This window comes from Chenopodium quinoa, unplaced genomic scaffold (assembly GCF_001683475.1).
Source record: "Chenopodium quinoa cultivar QQ74 unplaced genomic scaffold, ASM168347v1, whole genome shotgun sequence".
In the NCBI taxonomy this organism is placed as follows: domain Eukaryota; kingdom Viridiplantae; phylum Streptophyta; class Magnoliopsida; order Caryophyllales; family Amaranthaceae; genus Chenopodium; species Chenopodium quinoa.
In genome coordinates this window covers 2,901,390-2,918,278 of record NW_018743175.1, presented here as the reverse complement: position 1 = coordinate 2,918,278, position 16,889 = coordinate 2,901,390, and the positions used below count along the sequence as shown (strand labels likewise).

Genomic DNA, 16,889 nt, shown 5'->3' with positions numbered 1-16,889 from the left:
AAAAAAAGTCCCGTGATGTTGAAAAAAAGTCCCCTGTTGTTGACAAAAACACCGTGTCACCTCCATCTCCAGTTCCTAATTACACATTAGGCAATGTGAGTAACTCCAGCAACACTAATTCACCTTCGGACGACGGTAATGTTGGCGGCTACGTAAGTGATTCATATGAATCACATAGCTAAGTATTCTTCCTCCCTATAAATCTTTGTTTTAACGCATTTTATATTAGGTTAGTTGTTGATGGTGTATGCCAGCAAGTGTGATCTCTTGCTGGCCAGGGGAATTATGTGTGCTTGATGAGGAGAATTGTTATTAGGAGCATGTTAGGACCGAAATTTTATTTATTTTGTGAAACATGTTTAACTATGCTTTCATTTGATATGATTAGGAATTACCTATGATTTGAAGTTGGTGACTGATTATGCATGATTTGATTGGAATATGAGGGTCATATGTTTTCATTTGATATGATTAGGAGGATGCTTTGATTATGATGATTAGGTGCATATGGTATGATTTATCAGAGTATGTTATGATGCTACTAGTGAGTTGGATATGATTTTTATTCTTGGTATGATCTGAGTTGGATATGATTTGAAGTTGGTGACTGATTTCTATGCTTGCCATTTGTGCTTAAAAAAGTCAATGATGATAACCTGAATGGTGAGACCCCAAATCCCCTTGTGTTTAAGAGTGTTTGCCATTGTTCTTGTCCACTTAAACTAAGTTTTGGTGTTGACTGTTTGCATGCTCAATCAGGTAGAGCTTTTAAACACTTGGGATTTGGGTCAATGATTGATGGGGCAAACTGAGGCTAATTTTAAGTTTATATTATCTTCCATTTGATTTAATTTTTGTCCCTTTATTTTTTTTCTGTCCACAATGATGAAAGTCCACAATGTGAGAGTATCATCCCATAAGTCCACAACACTTTGCCATTAGATTCCACCTATGTTTGTTTCATATAGGTTGTTTGAGACTTTTAGGCAATTGTTGTTGATTGTGGGATGATGTTCAATGATGAATGGGGACATCTGAGACCAAAACCAAAAAGATAAACATGATTTCTATCCCATAAGTTTGAAATCCATTAATTCATTGATATATTATGTGCCATTTGCATACAAAAAGTAATGATTTCAAACTAACTTCAAATCTAACAAAGATAAACATAAACAGAAGGTATCAATTGCCTACAAAAAGGGATGATGACACTTTATGATACCATTTGCATAAACTACTGAGTACTTTAGAAATTATGCATGATCTACTTACTTTGATGATGGTTTTGAACTTGATGCTTCATGATCATTTGCACACACCTTTGTGCCATATTTGGTGGGAGTTGTTGATGTGAACTCATTAATTTGTTCATGTACCATTGCATCCCAAAAAGGGTCATTGTCTTCATACTCATCTCTGTCTTCATTGAATTGTGATGCCATGTAAACATAGTCTTCTGTTTCTTGTGATTCCCACAAAGCATGATTTGTTGTTTGATCATTCTCTGTTTGTTCATTGTTTGTTGTACTTCCATAAATTGGCCTTTGTTCTGTGGCTTGCTGCTGCACATGTGGTTCAAACTCATTGACAAACTCTGGTGACCCCCCTTCCTCTTCAACTGGTGGTAAGGACCCATAAACAGCTTCCCATGCATCTAATACAGCCCACTTAGGTGCCTCTAGTGTATCTGGGAGTGTTCCTTCTCTCCACAATTTTTCCTTGTTCATATGTGGAACATCATAAGCATTTGAGCCACCTACTTTTAGCATTGCATTCATTACTCCTTGTAGGGTGATCCACACAAAATATAAAGCTTGTGGATCTAACTCATAAAAAGCTTCATTTACATGCTTAAGTAAGTCATCAACATCTGAGGCCATTTTTTTTTCTTGAAGTGATTGAATGCTCTTAAAAAAACCCAAATCAAGTATGTTTAAATCAGGACTATTTGGAGGTTGTTGAACCAAAATGAATGTGAAGCCATCCTGCATATGTACTTCTTGCCACTCAGGGTCATCTTGAGTTATGTGTGCCCTAGCATTATCTTGTTGAATGTATATTGTCCTTGAGGTGCCATCATTTGGCCATTTTGCCTTAATTGCTGGGACTATTTGATCTATGAGCATTCTTCTTGTGACTTCTTTAGTGACTTTTGCAATGGGCTTGCTTATCAATGTCCCCTTTTCCCTATTTTTTTACTTTCTTTTGGCTGCCTCTTGTGTTGTGAATGGGAAGATTCCAATCCTCCCATCAAAATAACATTCCCCCTGATCATTTTACCTTGGTTTTGCACATGTTGCTGTGAACATGAATTTTGGCCCATGACTGTTTGCTGACCCTGTTTAGTGTACACCCTTTTCATTCTTGGCAATGTAGTACCTGTGACTTTTTTTGGTTAGTTTGAACCATTTTTCATCAATATGAACAAAGTCATACATTGGGAAGTATCTTGACATTTTCCATGGTGATGAACCCATTATGAGACCAAGTATCCACTTCAGTCTAGCCAACTTGTTAGCCTCAGTCAGTGGGGGCTTAATTACATTTGTATGTGCTTTTATATCTCCCCTCTTGATCATTCTGCCAACTGTTGATTTTGAGATATTGAGATTTGTTGCTACATCTCTAATGCATGACCTTTCACCAATCCCAAGTTTTGTAATGTCCCCTACTGGAACAGTGATTCTTTTCCTTCCAGCCAGGTGATAATTTGTGCATGGTTTGTATTTTCCCAGTGCTTGTTTCTGTTTCTTTGCTTCATTCCAAACTGAGCTGACACATTTTCGTTTGAGGTTGAAATGTTCCATGGTTGCTTTTATTGCCCCTCTTTTAATATCATCTCCCTCATGATATTTTAACAGGAAAATGAGGACATTAAATTTGTCTTCACTGTTGAGCCTGACTTGTTGATGCCTGTGATGAGTTGATCCTTGGTTTGTTGCCTGAGCATTTGTTCTTTGTTCTTCTTGATTGGTCGCTGAATCGTTGATATGTTGATTTCCTGAAGCATTATGGACATTTGCCCCTGTTTCTTCAACTGGCAGCTGATTTAAATCAAAAGAATGTCCCCTAATATTGACATCGTTTTCACCTCCATGTATTTCATCATCACTTGGCGACCAATCTTCATTCAAGTCCATTTATGAGGCCTTCAACAGCAGGCAATGATGCACAAAAGTGAATTCAAAAATTGCAATTAATTTTATGTAATTACTCCTTAAGTTGGATACTGAAACATTCCTTCCTTTATTTTTCTGGCAATGCAGTGGTATTTATATGTATATGTAAGGTCATTGTGTCAGAAATTTAAACCACCTTTGAAAAGGTGAAAATATGGCGCCATATTTGTGGCTTAAAAGTTTGGCGGTTTTTTTTTCCCAGAAAACTTGTGAGATTTGTGGAGCAATCCGTGTGCTTCCAATACTGAAATGCTATTGGACCACACTCTTTCATTTTGGAATGCTATTGGTTAACAATAAATGTAAGGATCAATATCCATTGGGTAAAAAAATGACAGCTATTTTTATGATATTTTAAAGTTTTTTAAACAATGCATTAAAACAACCCCACATGGGCATTGTACTTCCAATCATTAATGTACAAGGAATCTTCTCATTTTCTTAAAAACTGTGCTTTTAAGAGTTATTTGCCTCTAATTATGGGACGGAGGGAGTAATAATTTTAAAAAGATGGCACTGGGCCGGCCCGACCCAGCACGAAAAAACACAACACAACGTGGTATCGGGCCTGGACCACCTTTATTTGGGAGAAGCACGATAAGGCACGGCACGATCGGGTCTGACACGACAAAACATTCTAAAATCAATGCAATTTTACTTAGGCACACAAGCCCGACACAATGGCACGTGGACCTGGCCATGCACGGGCCAACCTTTTGAATTCTTCGCCCCGGCACAGCACGACACGAAACTCGTGGCCTGAGTCATGGGCCGAGCCTAACTAACCCCAAAGCACGTGGGCTAACATGAGGCACGACCCGACATGACCCAGAGCCATCATTACGTTTATCTAGGTAGCGGTTTTACCCAACGCGAAGGTAACAATGTAGCCCATTATCTTGCTAGAGTTTTACATTTTAGAGTTGAGCAAGTATGGATCAACCATTGTCCTCCGGAAATTGCTCATTATTTACTCTCGGACGCTTTGTCCCTTGATTAATATATTCGCTCGATGCGTTTCCCTAAAAAAAAAAGGTAGCGGTTTTACCCTAAAACGCTACGTCAAATAACGATTTTACTCATAAACAGTAAAAAAGTTGTGCATTTATTTACAATATGTCAATATATTAGATAAACGACTGTTGTTTATCATGAAAATCAACTTGTAATTTATCTGAGGAAAGATAACCGGGAATTTTTTGTGTAATCAAGTACTCTGATAAATTTATTGGCGTATTGCCAATATAATGCTGGAGTTACCAAATAATGATTGGTCTAGTGGTAAAAATTGTTACTCATAACTTTGAGGTTGTGAATTCAATCTGCACTAAAAACAACTTACAAAGAATATTCAATTATCCTTTCCCCCACTCTCGAGAGGCCTTGTCGTGCTTTTGGACCGGGTTAACCTGTAAGAGACACATTTTCAATCACAAGATTCTTGCGTTACACCTTGATGGTGTGCCAACTATAAATAAGTCAAAATTTGGAGTGTTGGATGCACCCAACCTACAGCTAAGGGTGTTAAGGCTCATTGTACCTAATTAAAATTGATTTTCTCTAATTTGTAATTGAAGATTTTTATTGATTTTGAAATCCGTACTTCATATAAATTTAGTTCAACTCGACATTTGTTTTTAATTATTTTATGTTTCTTTAATAAATGATGTAAATCTTTGCAAATGTTATTAAATTCACATTAGCAAAAATTATAAAAAAACAATATCTTAACAAAGCAATATACAGATATACTCACATTGACAAATCAAATTTACCGAAACTTGTAAATAAATTTAAATTTCTAAATGGAAAGATTATTGTGAAACGGAGGAATAACTATTTAAAAGAATTATCACCGTTGATATTATTAGATCTGAATATCTGACGGTTGACATTTTATTCGTCTCATTAATCTAAATCCTACGTTTTCTATTTTTTTTTCCTTCTGTTTTCTCTTTTTAACTTTTACGCTCTACTCCCTCTAACTCTCTCTCTCCTCCATTGTAGCGTGTACTCTGAATCCTCCATTGAAGCGGTTTCTGAGCTTTCTCTCCTCCATTGAAGCACCTTCTGAGGTTAGATTTTTTTTTTTTTTCAAATCATTGTATATCAATTTCTCAATCTAGGGTTTATCGTTTATTTAATTATCAGTATAGCCAATTTAGGGTTCTTCTAAGCTGGATTATTGAACTTTTGATTATAATTACTGATGTTACGAAAGATTATAAATTTGTAATGATCGATTTTGTTGCTAGAATTTTGTTTTATTTACGTTGATATTCCTAAGCAAGAAGAATTTATTGCGGATTTTTGGAGCTTAATTTGATAATTAAGCCAAATTTGGGTGCAAATGTGTTGCAGGCTGTTTCTTGTAACCCTTAATTAGTTAATTGTAGGAAGGAACTTTGAAATTGAAAATGGACCTTTTTTCTGGTTCTCCCTGTACCTGAAGTCCTGAATTATGAAATTGTTAAGTGAACAATGGTGATGGCAACACCGACTTCTTCGTCGTTGAAAGAATACTTGAACTATGAAAGTAAAATACAATCCTTATATAGGTTTTTTGTTGGTATTGGGAATTGTTATTTAGTGAGCAGTGGTGATGGAAGCACCGGCTTCTTTTTTGTTGAAAGAATACCTGAAGAAGTTTGAAAGTAAATACAATCCTTATATTGGTTTTTGTTGGTTTAGGAGACAATTAAGTGAAAAGTGGTGATGGCAGCACCGGCTTCTTCGTCGTTGAAAGAATACCTGAAGAAGTATGAAAGTAATGCAGCAGAGGAGGAGAAGCAAAAAAAGAAGAAAAAGAAGAAATCTAAAGCAGTTGCAGTAGCTGCTGGTGTACTTGTTGTGGATGAAGATCCTGTATGGCAAAAGCCGGTTAGTTTTGATGAAGAGGAAGAGAATGATTCCCCTGGTAAAATTTCCATGTCATAATGTATGTTTTCATGGACTATGACTCAATTTTTTCAGTTTCTGCCATATCGTGTTTTCCTAATTTGTTCTTTTTGGTTTTCATTTTGTAGATGAGAAGCCACAAGTTGATGAAGACATTGAATTTAAAAGGATGAAGAGGTTGGAGGAGCTTAGAGCTAGGCGTTCTTACAATGAAATTTCTGAAGATGGCAGTGGCTGGGTTCCAGTTTCTGATGCTCCTAAGAGCTCAACTACTCATGATTTATCTTCAGATATTTCCCCACCTCGTAATCGAAAAGCTAGGTTTGACACACCTTCTCCTGAGCCTGGCATGGATGCTTCAGATTCAGGTAGAGAAGTTATTGACCTGTCACCACCACGACAACGTCGCCAACGCAATGACAGTCCCTCACCAGGACCTGATGATTTTGGTAGAGAAAGCTCTGATCTGTCACCACCTCGACAACGTAAAAAAAATAATGATTTTCCATCATCCAAGCATGTATCAAAGTCCTTGGCTGCCGGTGAAGAAGTGGATTTATCACCACCACGGCAGCGTCGTAGACGTTATGATTCTCCCTCACCTGAGCACAGGACCAAGGCTACAGATGGAAAACAGGACAGTGATATGTCCCCTCCGCGTTGGCGGGGACGAGTTCATGGCTATCTTTCTCCCATGCCTCAGAAAATTTCTTCAGCTACTGGTGTAAGAGATTCTGGTTTGGATGATCTGTCTCCCCCTCGCCGTGAGCGCCCTGGTTCATCAAAACTAAATGATTCACGAGTTTCAGAGGATCTTTCACCTCCAAGGAAAATCCAGAAAGGGATTGATAAAAGGGGTCGCAGAGCGAATGGTGCTCAAGAGGAGTCTATTGAATCAGACCTGTCTCCTCCTAGAAAAAGCAAACAACAGCAGAAAACAGGCTTGATTACTGGCAAAGATGTCAGTACGGAGATTGAAAAAATTAAAAAAGATGAATGGACGAGGTATATTACATCAATATATTTGGCTTCTTTATAATTTGTTGTTTCATGTCACTTGAGTGGTAAATTCTTGCTAGGTACATGTGTATAATTTTATTACTGTTGCTAAAAAAATGTTTGCGGTTCAGATGGGAACATCTTACTTCAATCATATTCTCAATTTTTATTTTTGGGAGTGGGTTGTTTTCTTGAGTGCTTGATATTCTCAGTTTTGGCTTATATCTCTCAAATACCAGTGACTTTATCTCATGAAATATGTACATATTTTTAGATTCAATGAGATGGATCCTTCTGCAAGTGGACGGGGTGCCGAGCCAGTGTATCGTTACAAGGGTTAGTGATTGGTTCCTGGCTTTGTTGCTCTCAGTTGTTATAGCTTTCTGACCTATGTCATATTTTTATGACATTTTATATCATTATATGTTTGTAACTTAATGGCACTGAACACTATATTGCAGGAGAACGCATATCAAAGGATGAATACTTGAAGTTAACCAAGAAACAAGAGAAGCCCAAGGTAGCTAAAATTTTCTATAATGGCTTCTTTATGAGTATAAAATATTAGAGAGGAGTATTTAATATTACTGTGTATTTTCATTTTTACCTATACTCACTGTGTTTTACAAACTATATTTATTTTCCTATGTCAAGGTTTTATGAAACTTTTTAAATTTTATTTTATTTTTTTAGTCTTAATTTTCCTTTCTTTTATCTGCCTATGCTCCTCTTTCATAAAACTGTCTTCAATTTTATCTTTATGTTCTCTTCTTGGATTTTCACTTTACACTGCTCTCGTTTTTTACTCACTATTTGTTTTCTTGTTTTAGTCCACTTTCATTTTATCACCTTTATTTTCTTTGTTCCATTTTTTGCGGACTGCTCCTTTTCGACGAAACATGTCAGCCAACCCCAAATCATGTGGGACTCAGGCTATGTTGTAATAATTGCTATTGCTGGTTTTATGTTATTTCCTAGGTCTACATAGAGCACTAGGTTCCTTCAAAAAATTAAAATACTACGTAAAAGAACTCAAGTGCTAGATTGTAATTTGTATATGCTATAGATTACTTGAGATGACAGATTAATCCTGTTTAACAAGAATTATGTTCTATCCTTTATTCATCGGTAGTTGCATGTGGTCATGTGGATGCCTAATATGGTTTTTGCTTCTGTGCCATAGTTTTGTTCCTTGGGAGTTGGGGCCAAATCTATAGTCTACCATTGGCAATTTCAGAATCCCATTTTCAGGCTACTTTTTTGAACAAATGGAATCTGAATGGTTTTACTAATAAATTTATAGTCTAGCCAGTGTGCTTCACCTTCTAATACAATCTTCTCCTAATAAATTTTGTGGAGGCAGGGGTTTGGTAGGTGAATAATAAATGTGCCTAAGGTCTCTTACCATTTATAGCTTGTGCTTGCTCTTCTTATGACTGTTCAAGCAATCATACTCTAGTAACTTCTTCAGTTTAAGAGATGCATGGTCAATTACTGAAGGGCCTTGATGTTAGAGATGCTTTCTTTGATATGCTTCTGTTCAAGTGAGAGGGTTGATAATGAATTTATAATTAATTAAATTTGGGAAGAGCTGCCCAAGTGGAGCCCCAAAGAGAAGTATTTTTCAGATTTTTGGAGCTAAGTTCTTATGCAATCCTTTTTTTTTTTTTGGGTGTTGTATGGAGTTAGATTAAAACAATCTAATCCTTGCACAAAGCTTAGATCTAAAAAGGAGAAAGCCTTTAAAGTGGTTGTGATAAGGAATGTTCTCTTCTTCCAATTTCATTAAAGCACGATTGCAAGCTTATATACTTGAGCACCCTAATTAAGCAAGAGAAAGGAGTGTTGATTTGTGAGAATTAACTTGGAAACTTCCATTGAATCCCAAAATCCTATTTATGCAGTATGCACTAGAGAACCTTTTTGTGATCCATTTTAGGAGTCTCTTCTTGATTATAGGGAAATTTTAGCTCATATAGCTTAAATTGCTATTTCAGATTCTCAAATGCTTATTTAGTACTCCCTCCATTTGTAAATACTTGCTCCATTTCTCCATGCGCGGAGTTTTAGGAGAAATCGGAGAAAGTAATAAAATATGGAGGGGTAGGTGGAAGAATAAAAAATTGTAAAAAGCAAAAGTAGTTGAGAGAATTGGAGGAGAGAGAATATGAAATTAATAAAATATGATTAATGTTGGGTCCATTAGTTGAGTGAAATGAATTAAATATTATTAGAGCTTTCCAAATAAGGAAATGGAGCAAGTATTTAAAAACGGCCAGAAATGGAAAGTGAAACAAGTATTTAAAAACGGAGGGAGTATGCTTTAGTATCCTAAGCAAGGGAATGGAATTTTGATATTTGAGAATTGATTTGGAAACTTTTACTGAATCCCAAAATCCTACTCATGCACGAGAACTTTATCATGACTCATCTTAGGAGTCTCTAAATGATAATAGGGATAATTTTCCACGTCAAAGTATGGTAACTTTAGATTTCATCCATGGATTGCAGTCCTTAATTGTAACCTAAACATTAGACTGCAGTCAGTAAAGCACTTAAAAGTTTTTTCTCAGTTGTTATAGTAGTCATTTGATAATTATGCATGTCTTTCCTTTTATCATATGCTACAAGGTACAAACTTATTGGTTCAATTTCTTTTAATGGGAAGTCTTTAAATGAGAGACACATGCCTTGTAAAATGAAAAGCCTGAAAGGCACTTTTTTGGTGGTATGGGAAGGAGTTCTGTCAATGATCACTGTACTCATCTTTCCCTTCGTCCTTGTAGTGTTGGAAATTATTTTGAGTTCTAGGAAATATATATTAATATGAGTACATTTATATTTGAGGAATCAAAAGTTTTCCCACAAAAGAATACACTGAAAATGATTGGAACTCTAAAATTAACACGAATGGGGCAAGCAAAATAATTTTTGGTCCACTCAGATATGCTCAATTCCTTGGTTAGGTTGCTGTAGTAATTTATCTGCCTCTTTCTCTGGATGAAGTGTTGCTCAAGAACCGGAATACTGGATCTGTTACTGTAATGGCAAATTCCCTCTTTTTAATTTGCATCTTTTTTTTATATATTGTCATATTACTCTTTCTGAAATGCATTCCTTATTTTTGACATTAATATAATAATATTACTTGACTGTTGTGTTTCTGTCTTTCTTCTCACTAAATCTCCCACAATAGCCATTGCATTTATTCTTTGATTCTGTCAGAAATTCAGTACTAACAATATTGATGCATTTTTTTGATTTTCTGTTGATTAGGAGGAGGAGAAGAAGCTGGAATGGGGCAAGGGCTTGGCTCAAAAACGTGAAGCTGAAGCTAGGCTTCTTGAGATGGAACTTGAGAAAGAAAAACCATTTGCACGGTCCAGGTAAACTCAAGTGGATGCTGACTTTTTTTAGTGATAGCTGATAGGGATTATGTGTTTTGATATTAGAAATGTGACATACGACTATACGAGAGGGATGAAAAGGCAGAATATATGATTTTATGTTATGGAAGTGACTAATTGAATGACAATGTCCCAAAATAATATGCAAGGACATTTGAAATTGGACAGAGGTGAATATTATCTTGTGAAAAAAAAGTGACTTGTTTTCTGTGCAATCCAAAAGATTTATAAAGAATTTTGTTATCGCATAAGGTATGTTGTTTTATTATGTGTACTTTTTAAAAACTCATGATGCTTCTTTTTTTTTTTTTTTTTTTTTTTTTTGACAGAGATGATCCAGAACTCGATAGCCTGATGAAGGATAGACTTAGGTGGGGTGATCCAATGGCACATTTGGTCAAGGTTATGCTCTGTTAGATTGTTAATGAAATCTATTGCTCTTGTGATCTCATGGGAAATCACTGACTCTTTTTAAATTGCAGAAAAAAACAATCCGACTTGCTCCTTTCAGACTTGGGAGATAGTGAGAAGATGAAGGAGTCTGGTTTCATTATTCCCCAAGATATACCTAGTCACAGCTGGATCAAAAGGGGACTTGACTATGAACCTAACAGATACGGCATCAAACCTGGGAGACACTGGGATGGAGTTAATCGTAGTACTGGTAAGTCTTGTTACTAAATCCTTGACACTCTTTAGTTTCCTTAATTTTATCAAGAAGAGTGAAGCTATCAATTGCTTTGCTACTTGATGTCACAGATTAATCTTTTACAAATTTGAAAGTTAAGTCGCAATGTTCTCATCCTCTATTCACTGCAATGTAGGATATGAAAAGCAATTGTTCAAAAGAACAAATGAAAAACGCGCTACTGAGAAAGAAGCCTATTTGTGGTCTGTTTCAGACATGTAAAGATGCATTACTATTGGTATGTGGAAGCAATGACACTAAAGAATTACATTCCCTGAGTTTTTTGGTTCTGGAAGCTTCTTGTTCGACTTTTATCTAGCAGTACTTTTATTGCCTTGTAAGTTGTAACTGTGATTTTTTTTCCTGGATGTGATTGTGTAGGTTCGGTACTTGCCTAGCCTATCTGGAAAACAAAGGAAATTGGTATGGGAGTTTTTGCAATCTGACTCAGGACTTTTTGAAACCAATCTTTTTCTCATAATTAACTTCTAAGTTTGGATCCATTGGTGGAGTTTGATCAGACGTCTTTCAGAACAAATATATGCTAACCTAGTTTAGAAAGTTGTGATGTTGCTGATACAAATTGTATTATTGTAAAAGAAAGTACTCCGTATTTTTTTCCGAATGAGAGTTTTTGATACGGCTTATGTTGCCATTCACATGCGCTATTGCATTGACAAACTATTCATACTGCATTGAATTCTTGGTGAATAATTATACTCTATAACATAATTTATTATTAGGAAACAAAAAAAAAAAAAAAAAAAAAAAAAAAAAAAAAGAACGTCATTAGAAATTCATCATACATAAACAACAGAATCAGATTCAATAATGAACATGTAACAGACTTACAATGGTAGAACAATGTATGAGAAAAAGAAATTTTAGTTAAACTATATAAATTACATTTAAGTTATAAAAAGAAACTTGCAAATTTGAACAGAGTATAAAATGTCGCGGAACACACAGCATAAAAGTATATATGACATATATAGAGTATAACTATCCATTCCATGCATTATTCCATGCAAATGAATACTCATAGTTGTTTGTTATAGCTTTCTCTACGAGATGCTCCAGCGATCGCGGCTCTGGTGAACCCCAGGCTTTGGTTTTGAAGCGTACATTTCTTTACTTGGTGGTCGCGCTTGGGTGGTTTGAGAGAGGAGGATGAGCACCGCGAATAGCAGCATAAGGATAGTTGTTGCAAAATGAGCAAAACTAGTCTTCTTCATCATATTTGATCTCTTCTTTGTGTGTTTGTGAGTGAGAATGTGAGATTATAGGTTGAGGTAATTTTGGGTGATATTATCTCAGTGATGTTCTTTCAATTTGTATCGTACCCTTTATATAGAGGGTTTCATGTTTTTTGAAATTTTTAATCTGGCAAGTACTATTCTCTAATCCATATTGCACCAAAAAAAAAAATATATATATATCTTCCATTATATTCTTCCCATTTGACTTTGACCAAAAGTATGTGTATAAGAGAAATTACCTCCTTTTGTTTTTACAAAAAATTGCAACACTTTAATTAGATATAGCTGGCTTAGTTTGACTATGCATAATTATATATTATAAAGCAATAGAAAATTTAAAAAAATTGACATTATGAAAGTGTAAATGAAATTAATTTAACAACATTTAACTTGATAACATTTGCTTTCAATAAAAGTAAAAATTTTTGATCAAAATAAATAGTACGGAGTACAAATTTAAAAATGTTGTAATAAATTTAAAATGAGGTATATATATGAATTGTATGACAGTATGAGTATAAGAATTGATGCTAATAAGTATCCAACAAATTTGGTTGACAAAATGCCATCCAATTGCATTAGCAAATACTCTAGTAATTTAATCATGTGAATTAAAGAGGGGGTTTGATAAACAAATTACGTAGTAGAATAATTCCAATTAGCCTACACATATGGAGAATGTCACCTTCAATTTAGTAGGTATATTAATTAATGTTCATTTATGAAAAATTCATGCTTTAATCGGTAGTATAATGGTGTTTAATTTGTGCTTAATATTTACACTTATAAAAGCCGTATATATAATTCCCCATTAATTAAGAGACAAGTTTTGGTTTAAATTAAATATTCCAATTGCAATTTAATTAAGTGTAGATTGGTAAGGGTGAGAAACATTATGTATCTTACTAAGGTAATAAATGATAACCATGTTGATTAAGTAGAGAACATGGAACAACATTATACAACAACACTCAAAGGAATAAATTATGTGCTCATCAAATGTCAACTTATGCAATGATGCGACATACCAGAAGAATATGTATAAATTATTAGGCGCTCATCAAATGTCAACTTATTTTGTGTGTTTTTGCTTATTAATGTGGTCCATAAATATATGTATCATTTCATAATATAATCACACATCATGCGATCACATTTCTGAAAGTTCGACTCATTTACTACTTGTGTGATCAAAATAAAATAATTTTGATCACATTTTATGATTTATACAATAGAAATAAATTACCACGTGAGATCTTATTAGATTCCCCTTATTATAAAATTTCCAAATAATAACTTTTTATAATTTTTGCTTATACCTGAACGAAGATATTTGTGGTCAAAGATGTTTATTAAATTTGCACAAAGAGAGTCGAACTTTTAGAAATAGAAGGAGTACATTATTGAACCTAAATAAACCGCCCAACTCTTCACAACCTCGGACAAGTTCATATTCATCGAATTAATCCAGGTTTAATTAAACTTATCATCTTAGGTAGCTAGCTAGGCTTACTTCTTTTCTAACCCCATCGAAGCGATCGAGCTGGAAGTCAAGGTCAACTCACAATGTATGTAAACCATGTGATCTAACGTCCAACTTAAGGACGTACGACTAATTATTGAGCCCAACGATTCCGGCAACGATTCCGGCGAAAATGATGATCCATAATAATATATACGAAGTAGCTAGTATATTAAAAACCTTTAATGAAAATCAATAATTCATGCACTTAGGTGAAGGTTAAAAAAAACCCCTCTATAAATAGAGTACAAATTATAGAAAGGAAATACATCTTCATAACAAAAAAAATTCAATATACATTCCCTACAAAAATTACAAACACATAAAGAAATCGACGATGAAGAAGACTAAGTTTTCAAAATTCGCGAAAACTATAATTATGTTAATAATTGGCCTTGTTTTATTTTCTGAAGCCAAAAGCTGTGAAGCTTCTCCACGGCCTTGCATGTACGCGGGTGAGAAGCCATGCAGCAAAGACGACAAACGCAACCGTTGGAGCATCTCATAGATCAATCTATCAATTCGAACATGCTAATATGGAATGTATGGCACCTGTTATTTACAATCTAGTCATTATCTCAAGAGTCAAGAGTGGTTTTTTTTAATTACCTATAGTCTATAATAACACTACGTATGTACACGGTACATGTACATACTCTAAGCTACTTAATTCTAAGCATATATGTTGTGTTAAGTTGTTGCGAGTACCATTTCACTAAGTTTATTTATTTGTATTTCATTATCATCTTAATGAAGTTTATGGCGTGCTTAATTAACATACTCCGTTTGTATTATACTTCATTCGTAGTATGGTGTGTACGTGTTATTTATATTACTCCGTATGTTGTTTAATTGAATTTGGATCCTTTTGTCCTTGGTTAGCTTAAAATAAAAAACTCCAATGTCATGGTTAGTTTAAAATAAAAAATTCAAGTTTTCTATGTAAACTTGAATTTTTTATGAATTTTTTATTTTAAGCTAACCATAAAATTAGTGATAAACTGTAGTTAAATATTTAACTATAGTTAGTTTATTTATTTTATTGATATTTTTTTTTAACTTTTTTTTAAAAAAAAAAAACCACCCCTTCCCCCTCCAACCACTTTCCGCCCCCACTCACGCCGGCGCCCAGCCTCTCTGACACCGATGCGCCAGCCTCCCTCTCCCCCTGAAACGACAGCAGCCACCATCGCCCACTGCCGCCCTCAGCGTCGAATCCCCTTCCCCAAACAATCCCTTGAAATTTCCCTAATTTGAACCTCCAAAACTCAGCTCTGCAATTTCAACATTCACCTTCACCTTCAATTTCGCCGGCGATTTTTATCACCTTCATCTCCTCTCTCTCTGGGCTGCAACACTAACCTCGGCAAAACCCTAATTTTCGCAGGAATCGCTTCTTTCGCCCTTGAATCCCAAAACCCCAATTTCACTACATTATATTAAGCTTGTTCAAACAAATTCGCAAGAAAAGAGGCTGTTTTGTAGGACTTTGATGTGTGCGTGAAATGAGGCGGATTCGTCGCATTTGGCATTTAGGGTGGCAGGGAACAGGAGAAGGGAGCATTTTTGGGGAAGGGGAGGCTGGAGGGGACGAATTTTGGTTGGGGAGTGAGAGGGATGGGAATCGGGGTGGGGGAGTGGGAGAGGGGAGATGGGAATCGGGGGTGAGGGAGGGTTGGGGTCGCCGAAAGAGAAGGAAGGGTAGGGGGTCACCGGGGCTAAGCGCCGCGAGGAGGGGGCCAGGTGGTGGCTGGGTGAGTGGGGGAAGGGATTTTTTTTTAATATAATTTTATTTTTAAAAAATAAATAATTAACCATGGTTAGGCATATAATTGTATATAAACATCATTAATGTTACCATTTGACTATTATAGCTAATTAGAGTTTACCAAGGATAATAAAATTTTGTACAATTTACCACTGAGAAAATTAAAAACTACGATGTTACCAAAGAGAATTTCCCAAATTATTTTTACTAGTAAAACTTATTTTACTGATTCTCTAATATTTTTTTTAAAATAAATTAAATAACAATGCATTTTGTAGGCGGATAACCACACTATCTAGCTGGACAAAGTAACCCCTATAAAATTGATCGAGTAACCCTTATAATATTAAGGGAGTAACCTTTAACACTGACTTAATAACCCCTAAACCCCTATCTATAATACTAATTGAGTAATCACTATAACACTTACCAAGTAACCCCTATATCACTAACAAAGTAACTTTGATCTTGTAATAGTTGGCTACATATAAAAGTTTGTGATTAAATATATTATAAATGGATCTTATTTTAAAGAACTTTTTAAGTCGAATTTGATGATTGAAATATAATTGACTTATATTTATTAAAAATTATGATTAATTTTGTATATATGAAATATTAGAATTTTATCGATAATAAAACTCTATGCAACAATTTTATCTTAAAAAATCTATCCAAAAAGCGCTTACTTAGCATCATATGTGTCACAATAAAACCTATTTATCTCCTACGTGGCGCGATACTTGGCGAAAAACTAGAATGCCAAGTGTCGCTGTCTCGTGGTCTGACTGCAAGACCGGCTTTATTTATTAGTGATATATGATATGATATTAATTATTAGATTAGTACTAAGAATCTTTAATTGCTATTATAATATATAAATCAATTATATATAATTTTATTGTCTTAAATAAATTGTCAATAAAAAATAAATAAAGAGAAAAATAAAGTTAGAATATATTTATTTTTTAAAATTAATTTTTGGAGGGAAAAACTACACCAAGAAGTGACATGTGTCATTCCCGGTGTCTGTTTTAGTATTATATACTAGATGAAAGCCCGTGCGATGCACAATTTTTTCATCCAAGATTTTTAATTATTTGATTTATTGTATTTAATAATTTTAGACAAAATTACAAAAGTTTAATATATTCTTTTTTTTACTA

General features: G+C 34.7%; 2 protein-coding genes across 3 annotated transcripts; one reads left to right on the top strand and one right to left on the bottom strand.

The window, feature by feature from the left end:
• Positions 1 to 2,345: 2,345 nt before the first annotated feature.
• LOC110732843 lies at positions 2,346 to 3,143 on the bottom strand. The gene has a single exon (XM_021912845.1). It carries the CDS (start codon positions 3,141 to 3,143, stop codon positions 2,346 to 2,348), a length of 798 nt encoding a protein of 265 aa, XP_021768537.1.
• Positions 3,144 to 5,123: 1,980 nt separating this feature from the next.
• On the top strand, positions 5,124 to 12,039 carry LOC110732473 (BUD13 homolog). 2 transcript variants are annotated; one of them, XR_002513489.1, is made up of 10 exons: positions 5,124 to 5,257; positions 5,874 to 6,099; positions 6,209 to 7,085; positions 7,354 to 7,415; positions 7,541 to 7,599; positions 10,356 to 10,465; positions 10,816 to 10,888; positions 10,969 to 11,150; positions 11,311 to 11,412; positions 11,556 to 12,039. XR_002513489.1 is itself a non-coding variant. In XM_021912417.1 (10 exons), the coding sequence occupies exons 2-9, from the start codon at positions 5,898 to 5,900 to the stop codon at positions 11,394 to 11,396; spliced, it is 1,656 nt and encodes a 551-aa protein (XP_021768109.1). In that variant the 5' UTR covers positions 5,124 to 5,257; positions 5,874 to 5,897; the 3' UTR covers positions 11,397 to 11,412; positions 11,556 to 12,039. The 2 variants fall into 2 exon arrangements, 1 of the variants encoding a protein (XP_021768109.1); XM_021912417.1 differs by having other exon boundaries at positions 10,816 to 10,893.
• Positions 12,040 to 16,889: the final 4,850 nt, after the last annotated feature.